The 12,453-nt window shown below is 39.6% G+C and overlaps 1 protein-coding gene across 1 annotated transcript; it reads right to left on the bottom strand.

Annotated features, from left to right (window-relative positions):
- Positions 1–66: 66 nt before the first annotated feature.
- Positions 67–8,124, bottom strand: LOC306842145 (kelch domain-containing protein 1-like). The gene is made up of 13 exons (XM_079372246.1): positions 7,768–8,124; positions 6,805–6,875; positions 6,436–6,553; positions 5,390–5,502; positions 4,766–4,856; positions 4,442–4,540; positions 4,289–4,363; positions 3,465–3,523; positions 3,219–3,331; positions 2,656–2,728; positions 2,404–2,488; positions 1,537–1,616; positions 67–483 (listed from the first exon to the last, which is right to left on the bottom strand). Exons 1-13 carry the CDS (start codon positions 7,885–7,887, stop codon positions 348–350), a joined length of 1,233 nt encoding a protein of 410 aa, XP_079228372.1. The 5' UTR covers positions 7,888–8,124; the 3' UTR covers positions 67–347.
- Positions 8,125–12,453: the final 4,329 nt, after the last annotated feature.

The following is a 12,453-nucleotide window of genomic DNA, read 5'->3' as shown; positions in this document are numbered from 1 at the left end:
TTTGTGTTGTGTTTTATTTAAAGATCAAGACAATGCTTTCTTATTTTAGGAAGTGATAAGACCAGGTTTACGTACAAAACATCGATAACTTTATTAAAGAACAGATTGCACATGATCAAATAACTTTAAATGTAAAATGTTCCCTAATATAAACTAGTTAAAAATAAGGCAAAAAATACAATTTTATTTACAGATAATTTTTGTTAAGTTAAAATAATTCAACATTAGCACCTTTTTTCTTTTCTTGAACCGTTAAACACAAAAACAGATTCCCAACACAAAGAATGAAAAGAGTTCAGTGATATTTGAGCGGCTCAGAAGAATCTAAAAGGAAAGAGGCGTCTCTTTCAGGCTGTAAGAACCGGAGGGCTCGCCGAGAAGAACGCCACCCGCTTCTCCACTTTGCTGCGCAGCTTCGACGGCAGCCAGTTCAGCTGCTTCTTAAACCGCTCCGGATTTTTCCCCATGAAGTCTTCACACAATCTAAAAACAGGACAAAAACACAACAAAAAGGTTTTTTTTGTTATTTTTTTAGGTGACTAAACTCAAGTGTACATCCCTATAAAACAATCAACGTGGCCTCATCTGTCAAATGCAGAGTACTTTGATTTGATCCCAGCTTGTGGTTGCAATTTCCATTCTCGTTTATTGTCTGGATAAAACTGAAGTTTAAGAGCTAATATTTTGAGTGCAACAGTTCGGCCATGTGGGAAATGTCATAGGCAATCTATAAAATGGGAAAGACACCCTAATGTATCAGCGGGTTGCTTGCTAGCTTGTTAGATATTTTTCCCTTCCAACCTCCCCTGTAGTTCCTTCTTTAAGTGTTAGCAAGCAAGCTAGCTAGCTAGCTAGCTAGTTCATGAACCAGATAGCTAATAAATCACCACATTGTGCTGCTACAAGTTTGTGATTCAGAGAGGGGACAGTGCAGAGTCATTTTCTATGTAACCTAGGTTTATACCACTGCCCTCCCATGTTAGTAAAAGTCCCGAGTGTAGGCTACATGTAAGCAGGAGAGAACGCGAGCTCAGATTACGCCCCATAGAAACCAAAGATAACCTTGGAACTTTTTTTCCACCAGCCTTCTTTACATTTACATGAAATATTAAAGAACATGAACTTTGTTGAAGACCTGTGTCGTTAGCAACATCGGCATTTGGAAAACTGTGTAAAGCGTGTTAACACGACAGTTAATGTCCTCTGTTGGATGTGAACTGGCACACGGGTCCACACCACAGTGCGAGTATAAATAACTCCATGTGTCTGAAGGGTCTCTGTGGACCTTGTTAAAACTGGTTAATCATGTGTGAATGGTGACAACGTGCAAACATGACCTTGAATAATCCCAATGTACACAATGCACAGTGAAAACAACAAACGCACGTGACTGACCACGTACAGAACAGAGAGTGCAAAAGCCACACTCTCCAGGCAATTCTGAAGCAGACTAAATCATTTATTTAGGAGTCAGCATTTGAAGGTGTCGTCTGGCCCACAGATGTCATCAGAAATAAAATAGAGGGTTCAACACACCTGGAAAGGGAGTATGGTTGAGTCTGAAAGACGATCACGTCTCTGCAGTGATTTTGGGATGGTGACCTCAGAACGGCGACCTGAGGAAAGGATTGAAAATTATACATGGCATCATTTTCTGTTTTTTCAAATGTTTAACATTTATCAAGTCTTAATGTGCATCTGAAAAAAGGCTAGAAACATTCAACACTGAAAATGTTCATTGTACCTTTGGGAAAAAGGCAGCACAGTCCTGACAATAATCAACTTTGGTTAACTCCTGATTTTAACCATGTCAAGTCTATGTATCTGGATCTGTTTTTATTTCACCAGTACTTTTCTTTATGGTCAATATTTGTAAACATTCCCATCATCCCTCGCTGTACTCCGGGTTTCCTGCTTTGACTGATTAAACACGGAACCAGGCTAACACAAAGTAAACACCACAGCTGCTAAACATCAGCAGGTTCGGATTTCCTGCACGCATGAACATGCTGAACACATATACAGTGTATACAGTGCTATATGTGTTGGCTTCACATGTTGATTCATTGCCACATACTGCATGAGCACTTTATACTCGGAGTCCTTAAACCACTTAAGCTTTCTTTATGTAACACCTAACGCAACTGCTTAGCTATAATTAGTTCACTGGACTAATGCCATAGGTTAAAACAGTAACAGAATGAAGCAGGGATTTAAAAGGTATTATGCTGCAATGTTTTGCCGACGTCCGCACAATCCAAAGCAAAAGATTAGGCTGCACAATATTTAACTCACTAAGAGTTTGTTGTGGATCTTAAAATAAAGCTTTGAACAAACAACACTAATCGTTAAGAGTACACATCAGGAAAAACAACAGATAGATCAAAGTTTTCCATCACATACCGAGTCTACAAGGATGCACATGTTGCTGCTTCCCCCGAACAAAACCACATCATTGTCTCTCCCCACGCATGCTGTGTGACAAACCCTGAGGGAGAAGGAATTTGGGAGAGCAGAAAAGGTATTGCAAACTGATTTTATTCAGATTTTTAAAGCTCGACATAAACAAGAAAAGAAAGAAGGAAAAATTAATGGTGTGAATTTATTATTGTCGTCATTAAAAAAAGGCACATAAATAGACTTTACATATTCTACCTGGGCTTGTCCTTGTGTGGGTGGAACAACTTGGTCCACTCTCTCTTCTGCGTGTTAAACTGCCAAGCGTCATCTAGTAAAAAGAAGGTAAACAATCAAATGCAAGTTAAAGCAAAAGGTCAGTTAGTTGAGAAAAATAAAGCACAATTTTTCCCCCATAGTGCCTCTAACACAAGGAAGATTACGTTAAATATGCAGCGATAATATATCACAAAGTTAATGTCTTCCCTTAAAGTTGTAACTTTTGAAAACAGACAAAGAAACCACAACAGGCCCCAAAAAAACACAACCAAGAACCCCACATTCTCTACACAGATTTAAAACCACCTGGATCAGTGACGCTATGTGACCACACTCAGTGCTACAACTGTGCAATTTAAAATGACCATAAAAGACACAAAAAAATACCAACCTAAAAAATTCTAAACAAACATTAGACCAAACACAAAAAGTGTAGTTATATCAGTTTTCTGTCTTTTGTTGGATATCTTGACATCACATGCAGCAACAGAAGACGACGACGTGCAGACACTATACATCAATGTTTTGTGGATGAGACTTACTAAGAGTGTGTCCGTCCGTGCCAAGACCGCCGTATATGAAGAGCGTGTGATCCGAAACGGGCGTCATGGTGTGCATAAGGCGACCCATCGGTAAACAGGATGGGGGGAGGTCACTGGTCAAGGGTAAGACAAACAGAGCAGAACTCGACCTCAATCTATATAGACATGTTACGCACGGGGAAAAAAATGCAGGACGCAGATAAGTGCAGTACTTGACAATATACAAGAGAATGAAGGAAGCTTTACAATTGAGTCCAGGTCCAGGTCTCCAGGTCCAAGCTGAACATGTCCAACTCCAACTTCTCCTGCAAAACATGCGTCATATATTCATTTACTTGAGGAGAAGTCTGAAGACAGTGTTATAGCTGAAGTTAATGGCAATGCTCGTGCTTAAATGGGCCTTTAAAAAACAAAACAACATGATGTACACAAAAACAAAAACTCTGCAATAAGACAGATGCTATAATAACCATTAATTTAAATACCACGAGTAAGCCCAAATGTTTATGTCATCAGCCACACGACATGGCCAACAGTTTGCAGACGAGCAAACATTCAACTCGTGAGAGTGTCTTTATAAAAGCCTGGGCATTAATCTGCTGCTGCTGCTTTAACCTTCACTGTTCTGGTTTCAGGCTTTCCACCAGGTATTTGAAGTTGCATTGTTTTTCTACCATTCAGCCAAAAGAGCAATTTACAGTGCTGGGTGGTAAAACCGGGTTTACAGTCTAAGTTTGTGTTCATCCCAAAGGCGTCGCTCCGGGGTCGAGTTTCAGGCTCTGCGCAGGTCAATTCAAGTAAAACTCAGTTGACACCATATTGCTGTAGCGACCCGGCTTTGTGCATGAGGGCACTTTGACATCACAACAGGAAAGGGATGTTGAAACAGGAAAACCCTTCCCCAAACTGTTACCACCAAGTTAGAAACAAACTACCGTTTAAAATATCTCATCGAGATTTATCTTCATGAGAACCGAGAGGACGAAATGTGAAACGTAGCACGAGGGGAGAAGGGACTGCTGCATATGTTTGACCAACCAGAGCGAATATAAGAGATCAAGTCATCTCACCACACCGCCAGAGATGTAACCCTTGTTCCCCAATATGGCACTGGCATGGCAGCCTCTGGGGACAGGAACAGGACCCTGCACATCACAAGCACAAACTCCAGTTTTGTTACCACGTTCTCTCCTTGTTAAGACAATTAAACCTGTTCTTCTTACCTTTGTCTCTGGCGTGCTCCATGTTGCAGTGTGTGCGTCAAAAACGTTGACTTCATTGTTCCAGCCCCAACACCTGAACAACGTGTTTCCAATTGTTGTCTAGCAATAACAAATGGAGGCGTGGCGTTAGCGTGACAACAAAGTAGAACTTCACCGACAGACAGCGTACATAAAAGTGCATCAAGTGTTTAAACGCGTCACGATTCATTAGATGATAAATCAGGACATTTCTTTCAAAGTTTGAAATATGTATTTTTTTTTTTACATGTATGAGGAATAGAGGATGTTTTGCAGAGGATGTTTTTATTAAATATAATTAATTACCCAGGACATCTCCTCCACGATGAAGTTGGTCGATGATGTGTTTTGTACCTCCCCGATAGTCTTACATCCATATCCTCCAAAGTAGATTAATCTGCAACACAGGGCAGCAGTTGCAGGTTAATATGGCTTCTCCTTGCAGTCAGTGCTTTTTAAAAAAAAAAAAAAAAAAATGATTTTCCATCATCTAAACATCGGGTTTATTGTAAACATACTTCTTCATATGCTACTGTATGTGGATGATGTGAATTATGTTATGTTGTTTGAAGCTCACTATGACCCTCGTTTGAGGCTATTACTGCTCGGGTGGTCCAGGATTACGAGTTGGGAAGTCGTGCTTCTGACTTCAGTGTGTTCAGGTGATTTCACTTAGGAAAGTTGTAACAAAAGCAAAACAAGATCTGTGGAGTGTCTTTGTTCCAAGTTAAATTTGACCTGAGAACTTATGGTGGCTACGCACAGGGTAACCTGCTGGATGTGTTGTTTTTGGTCTCTATAGATCTGATTATTCGCAGCACTATCAGACACTCTAAAACACAGCTCAATGCTTCAGACACAGTTAAAGATGCTCCTCTTCCTGTAAAGCTGAGCTGTTCTTTGTCGTGATTCCACTCCTGCAGGGCTGACCTGTCTCTGTGCACCCAGCAGGAGTGTTTGTTTCTGGGCGAGGGCGTCGCTCCCGAGGTGTCGGTCAGTTTCCTCCACGTGAATTGCTGCTCTGTGAGGTCAAGCGTGTACATCTACAAAAGCAGAGAGGAAAACTCATCAGACGAGTCATGGTGCAACTATTTATCATCCAGTGAGACCGAGAACAAATTCCTTCATTGTTCGGTGAGGATCTAAATAATTACAGGCGTGTGTGAAACATGCAGGTAAAGAAGCCGCACTGGAGGCTGACGTGTCATTACGTTACAGGATCACACTGACATTACACCGTCTCATCTTTAAAGTCATTACCTTCGACCTGATGCCAACGCTTCCACTCCCCGTTTGAGAAAGCTATCACACTGAGGATCAGTGCGAGGATCCTGATCGTCAACAGAGTCTGGTATGAACGTCGCAAAACCTCATTTTTGTGGAGAACAACTTCTGCTAACGTGCTCGAGTTCAACAGGTCAAATATTTGTTGACTGTCGAGGTTTTAGTAAGTGGATGCTTGATAAAAGGTGTACACTAGTTTTTATACTAATTTTGAAGGACCAGGATTTTTCCTGATGGACTTTGAACCTTTATAGGAACTCGGCAAGTTTCTAATCAATACCAAATACCTACAAATTAAGTTCAGGGTATTATTGTAAGCCCACAAAGGAGTCCCTGCTCGGTGAGAAGAACAGGACCTGTGGCTGTCGCTTTGTTTCTCGTCATTATTTGTTGTACAATCAGCTGATAAGTTTTGATGCGTCTGCGTATGAGTTTCCGTATCTTTGCAGGTCTTCAGCCTTGAGATTCAAACAAACTTTGAGCCTTTTACTGTACTTCCTGGTAGTGAAAGTTTTGGTTTGTTTGCTTTGATTGAATAGGAGCGTTGTGAAGTTTAACGTCCCTTTAAGGAATGCATCATGTTAATGTTCAAGAAAAACAGAGGTTCAGCGACACGTTGACGTGTAGTGATAGCACATCAGACTCTGGGCTGAACCCCCCCCCCCCCGGTCTTCAGGTCCGCTGTGTCTCACCTGGTTTGTGTATCCGTTAGGGTCACATCCTCCGAAGATGTAGAGTTTGCCTTTATTATGAGAGCCGCAGAAGTCCGATAAGTCTGGAGGTTTGTCTCCGGTGATCTCCCTCCGCTCCCTGTCGCACAAAAACACAAAAAGAGCCTGAAGACACAAATGTTTAACACGCACGTCAAAGTAAAGTCAACCAAAGTGAGGGTTTGGTTTCTCAAACAGAGACTGTTAACATGTGACTGGAAAACAAGAGTTTGTTTTTTTTTTGCTTTGGTTGACCTATTTATTATTTTAAAAACAAAACTTTTCAGACAACGATGTCAGGCTGACACTGTTCACATCTGCAGATAAAAACAGCCTTCTGTTCTTCCTCACCACAAGCCGCTGTTTAAATGACAGAGCCACATCTCATCGCTCGGCAGCATGACGTCCTCTCCTGCTACCACCTGCGAGGGGAACAAAACAAGACGTTGCTTATCTGCTGCAAAAAGCCAACAAGTGTGTGGAGACAGAGACTTGAGATTCAAGACTATAAATCTTCTCACCACAAACATTCAAATGTGTTTTGGATGCATCGTTTATATATGTTCAGGTTTTTTCTTCTTATCTAGGACATTCTGTATCTGAATGTTTGCCAACATGATACAGTCTGACAAACGCAGTCTTGTTCAAGCATGAATATGAAGTGTCAGGTTCTTATCACTTCAGATCATATACACTTTGCTCAGCTGATGTGTTGTTTTTTAAAGAACATCGGCGTGTTTACCAAAGGCAGACATGTTAAACTCATACAAGATAATGCAACTCCGAGTTCAGCTTGTTTTTCTTTTTAAATGTGAGGGGAAAGTTCAGATAGCTTAAATTTCACTGCAAGGTGGTTTTTTCCTCGACATGCCCTCTGGGTGTTTCTTTCTTCATTCCACCTGTGAATACCTCAGTGCATTTTTCTTTAAAGCATTTTTTCCTCCAGGAATAAAAGAACTGACTAATAGTTTTAACTTACAAAAGCATAAATACTGATTTAACTGCATTTAACTTTAATGTTTTGAGGTGTTTCTGCCCATCACAGTTTTAATCAATTATGTTGGAAAAACATTTAAAAAAAACATGTGCAAGACGATGATTAAACACCACAAAAACAGAACAAACACCTCCCAGAAAGTTTCACATTTTAAAGTCACACATGTTTTGCATCATAGAAGTGGAGAAGGTGCCACACCTTGAAAAGCATCTTCATCAAGTTCTTTGTATAGCCTACATTAAATCTGCTGGACAGACGATGAAGATGAACAGGCTTACCTGCACAGGTACGTATGAACACCCCAACATGTTTCTTACCTGGTATCCTCCCCACACATGCATCGTGTTGTCGTATATAAAGGCCGTGTGGCTGCTCCTGGCCAGCCGGCTCACCGGCTCGCTTCTCTCGGTGCTTTCTGCAGCAGCTGCAGCATCCATCCCCGCTGACTCTTCTCCGCCCGGATAAAAACAAACTAAAAAGGTGACAGAGAGGTGAGAGGTGTGTGTGTCACGGGGAGCTGCAGAGACAGACTGGATTGAAGGCTTTGCTGAGCGTGTTTTACAGGCTCTGTCCTCACTCCACCTGCTCCTCCCCTCAGCCTGCTCAGCCTTGTTATGCAAGTTCAACCTCACGTATACGTCAGCTCATGTAACACCTTTACGCCTGCTGCACACCTCACTGCAACTTACAGGCCTACACTAAATAGACCCTTTTTTTTGTATTTATTATTTTTCATCTGGAGAATCTTTTATTACAAATTATATCAGAAAGATACATGTTAAAAACAACTTAATGTAGAGAGAAAAAGGACACTTTAAATCATCAAACACAGGTGTAACTAAGCAACTAATGAGCCACTTCCGGGTTTTTCCGACGAGGAAACAATCAGGATGTAATTAGCTGCACATTTGTTTTTCCGGCTGTGAAGGAAATGATTTGGTTTTGTACGATACATGGCATTTCACTTTTCACTTAAAATAGCCGACATCTCTGCACTGTGCTGATTATATACTTCTAAAGTGTGTTTTTGCGTGGACTCTAAATTTTATTTGTATTTTGTGGAGTTTATTTTTGCGTTTTTAAAGGCAAAAACAAACTCTGAATGAGATGAAGACTGCTCAGTAAGAAGTCGTTAAAGAGAAACACCCAAGTTGATGAGCGAAAAAGACTTTCAGATTATTTTTTTTCTTCTGAAGGGATCCAAACGTTTCATATCAGGCAGTTTATTAATAAGAAGGCCAAACAAACCACTAGAGGGCGCCAGCAGAAAACCTACTTGAGCACCATGACATGCCATCAAGTTTTCAATATAACCTAACTCTTCCTAATTTGATATCCTGATTGTTTTGTTTTTCTTGATGCATTTAAATGTATAAAAGTGTAAATCCGGATTTAGTCGTTTGAAAGCAAATGGATAAAAATACTAAAGTGTTTCATAATTTGTTATTTTCCTTTAAAGAAAACATTAATCAACTCTTTCGTTGGATTTCTTTCCCAAGGTGTTTTTTGAACCTTTTTTTATAATGGTTTTTATATTATTGTGATTAGATATATGTACAGTATGTTAAACATGTTAGTGTATAATGAGTATAATTTATCATCTGCAACAATTCTCTTTATGAAACAGGATTTTTAAAAAAGTAACAACCACATTTGAACTTGATGAGTAAAAGTACATTTTATTGCCAAGACAATTCAACATTTTTTTTTCTCCATGCAAAAATAAAAAATAAACATTTATCAAAATATTCCAATGTGATAAATTCTTTAAAAAAGACTTCATACACTTGTGAAGATAAATATGTTGATAAAAAGCTGAATAAATAAATAGATAGACATTATGTAAAGTAATAAGTTAACAATGAATAAACACAAAACTTAAAATAACATAAATAAGCAATGAATAAATATAATAGGAATAAATAAATCTGACAGATAAGATCATTTAGTTGGAGGTGAGCAGAGATGAAATCAGAAGGTCGACTCTCAACAGGTGAGTTTTGATTTTCTTCCTGATCAGCTCCCAGGCTTCAGCACTGTGACCCTAAAACACAAGACCATCATCATCAATATACACCACAGAGAGAGAGAGAGAGAGAGAGAGAGAGAGAGAGAGAGAGAGAGAGAGAGAGAGAGAGAGAGAGAGAGAGAGAGAGAGAGAGAGAGAGAGAGAGAGAGACAGACAGACAGACAGACAGACAGACAGACAGACAGACAGACAGACAGACAGACAGACAGACAGACAGATTTACCATTTGCTCGAGGGCATGTGACAGTCTCTTGAAACTCATGTGCAGCTTCTTGCTGTGCTTCTTGTGGCCGTGGCTCCGGATCTAAAGTCATAAAGGAATTGTTAGTTTAAAAACACACTCCTCATATTTCCCCCTTCATGTATTAAGATCAATCTTACAGAGGGAACGTGGACCTGTTGACGCGGCCTATTTGTCAGAGATTGAGTGTTAAAGTTATTTGATGTACTCACGCAGGAGTGAAGGCCGTCAGCCTGCCTGCTCACAACGCCCAGAAAGTTGTCCGCAGTGTTCTCCTCCCATGATGCAGAGCTGTGATTCTTACTGAGCAGAGTCTTCATCTCATTCAGAACCTGGACTGTGAAACTGAGTTTATCCTCAGCCTGCAACAAGAACAACAAACATCAGGAGATACAGAGATAAGAAGAAGACATCTGTGCCTCTTTATTGGCAGCTGCTGCTTCAAACTTTGAACATCAGAATAAAAATATCAGTAGAAAAAAAACAGCACTCATCTTGATATATTTGAAATGTAAAGTTGACATGAGTATGTGACTTACAGCTGCTTCGGCCGCCTGGCTGTACAGCTCATGAGGGAAGCTCACAGCGTGCCTGACTTCAGCATCCTCAGTGCTGTTAGTGGAGTTATGAGCCTGAAACACACACACATAAACACACACACATTACACCATGAATCAAACACTCAGTAAAGAATAAACTCATCCAGTGAAGATCTCTCTAAACAGCGTCCTGTGAAGGTCACTCACCATGGTATTCAGTAGATCCAAAGAGTTTTTACTGAACTGTCTGAATTTATGATCCATCCATTTGCAGCTCAGCGGGGAGCCTGCACTGAACACACCGAGAAACACACACACACACAAAATCCTGCTGAGCATTTTCAAAGCGTCTCAAAGTTTTCTTTAGTCTCTGTTTGAATCAGATTGGGATATCTGCTGTTGTTCTGTCAGAGCATACCTGCACAGCTTCATTTATAGTGGAGATGAATTGAAGCAGATTTCGTTTTCCATATCACCTGCGGTCAAACGAAGTGCTGCTTTCAACCTTCTACATCTACAGGTGTATGGTCACATTTCGGATTTGTGTGTGTTCATGACACAATTTTCCCACAATTAAAGAATAAAGCAATAAACACCGAGCAGATGCACCCATGCAGCTCCGATATGGGCTCCGTTAGGCAGGTTAAAAAACTCGTTTATATAACACGTTAAATGCATGTTAAAGGTGATGACTCAAAACAGGATAAATCAAATGAATAAAACACAAACAGATTAATATTCTTTCTTTTTAAATATTTGTTTTACTGTTATCGGAGATAACAAGGCATCGACTATAATTAATATTTTCGTGTTTTAATGATTCATTGAGAAGAAACATGGGCTTAAAAATTATATTATTATTATAATTATGATTTAAAAAACTCTATTTCTTGGTAGAAACTTTCATACAGCTGGATTAAATCAAAGTGTTTTAATAAAAAAAGGGAATAAACACGACAATATATCCATTTCGGCGAATTTAAAAAAAAACATACACTATGAATACAGTAAATTAAATGCATTTTTTGCATAAAAAAGCCTGGGTTTAAAAATATATTTAGTCTATCCTATATATAATATATTTAGTGTAATTCAACTTTTATAATCAAAAATAGCTTCACGTGCAGATTTCAGGTGTCAGTCTGCACGCGCACCAACAAGAAGATGAATGTGATTTAAATACATGCGTTATTAAATAATAATGAATAAATATTTTAGCCTATTTATGTGTACAAAGATTCATAACAATTTGTTTTAGAAGCACGATGGCGTACGGTGTCCAGCAGGGTCCATAAAAGGGGAAGTTTCCGCAGAAAGAGAAAATGAAAGCGCGTCCTGCTCTGCGGCCTGCGCTCCTCTGACGCTCATTTCATTCACAAGAAACTGCGGCTCTGACACGCGCTGAGACATTTCACGTTGTTTTAATGTGAACTTGGAGGATTAGACGTGAGAACCAGGCGGCCTATGGTCAAAGGGGATTCTCCTTTAACATTTAATTCACAAAACAGAAAATCACATTGTGTTACCTGCAGGCCTAAAACTCACACAGTGAGAATGATTATTGTGTTTGAGATAAGATAAACCTTTTATTGATTTTCCTCACAGGTGTGTTTCAGGAGTTGCATCAGCACGAGGCCCAGAGAAAAATACTTATTGGATAAATTAGACTAAAGAAAATCACACATTTAAAAGTATGCAGTTTTTCACAGATCAATGAAGTTTGACGTTGAAATGAGTTTTGAGGTAAAGTTCAAGTCCATGATCCTTTATCAGCATAAATGGTTACAAAAGTTATTGCCAAAGAAAGATTATTAAAACAGTAAACAGTAATTTACCATCAAAGATTTAACAATTCTATTCTCTCTAAGCAGTACATGTAGGCATGGCCGCCCATCAGGGGGGCAAAAGGGCGGGAAAGCTTTCTGAGGCCCAGGTTATGTAAAACATGCTTTATGCCATCCTAACAATTTGTTTAACTTAAATACTGAGCTTCACTTATTACCACAAAAATTAAACACATTTTATTCTTTGTTGTGTCTTCTTAAAATGGTATAAATCCTACTTTTAGTGAGATTAAAGTTTATGGCGAGGCCAACGCTTGAAGGTCAGTAATGTCGGGCTGGGTGTGAACTCTACCAATGACCTGCAGAAAGTCAGGACGCTAGAAAGAAAGGTGGCTTTTGAGCCAACTTGT

The sequence above is a fragment of the Symphodus melops genome, assembly GCF_947650265.1.
Source record: "Symphodus melops genome assembly, chromosome: 21".
NCBI lineage: Eukaryota > Metazoa > Chordata > Actinopteri > Labriformes > Labridae > Symphodus > Symphodus melops.
This window is presented reverse-complemented; position numbering and strand designations above follow the sequence as displayed.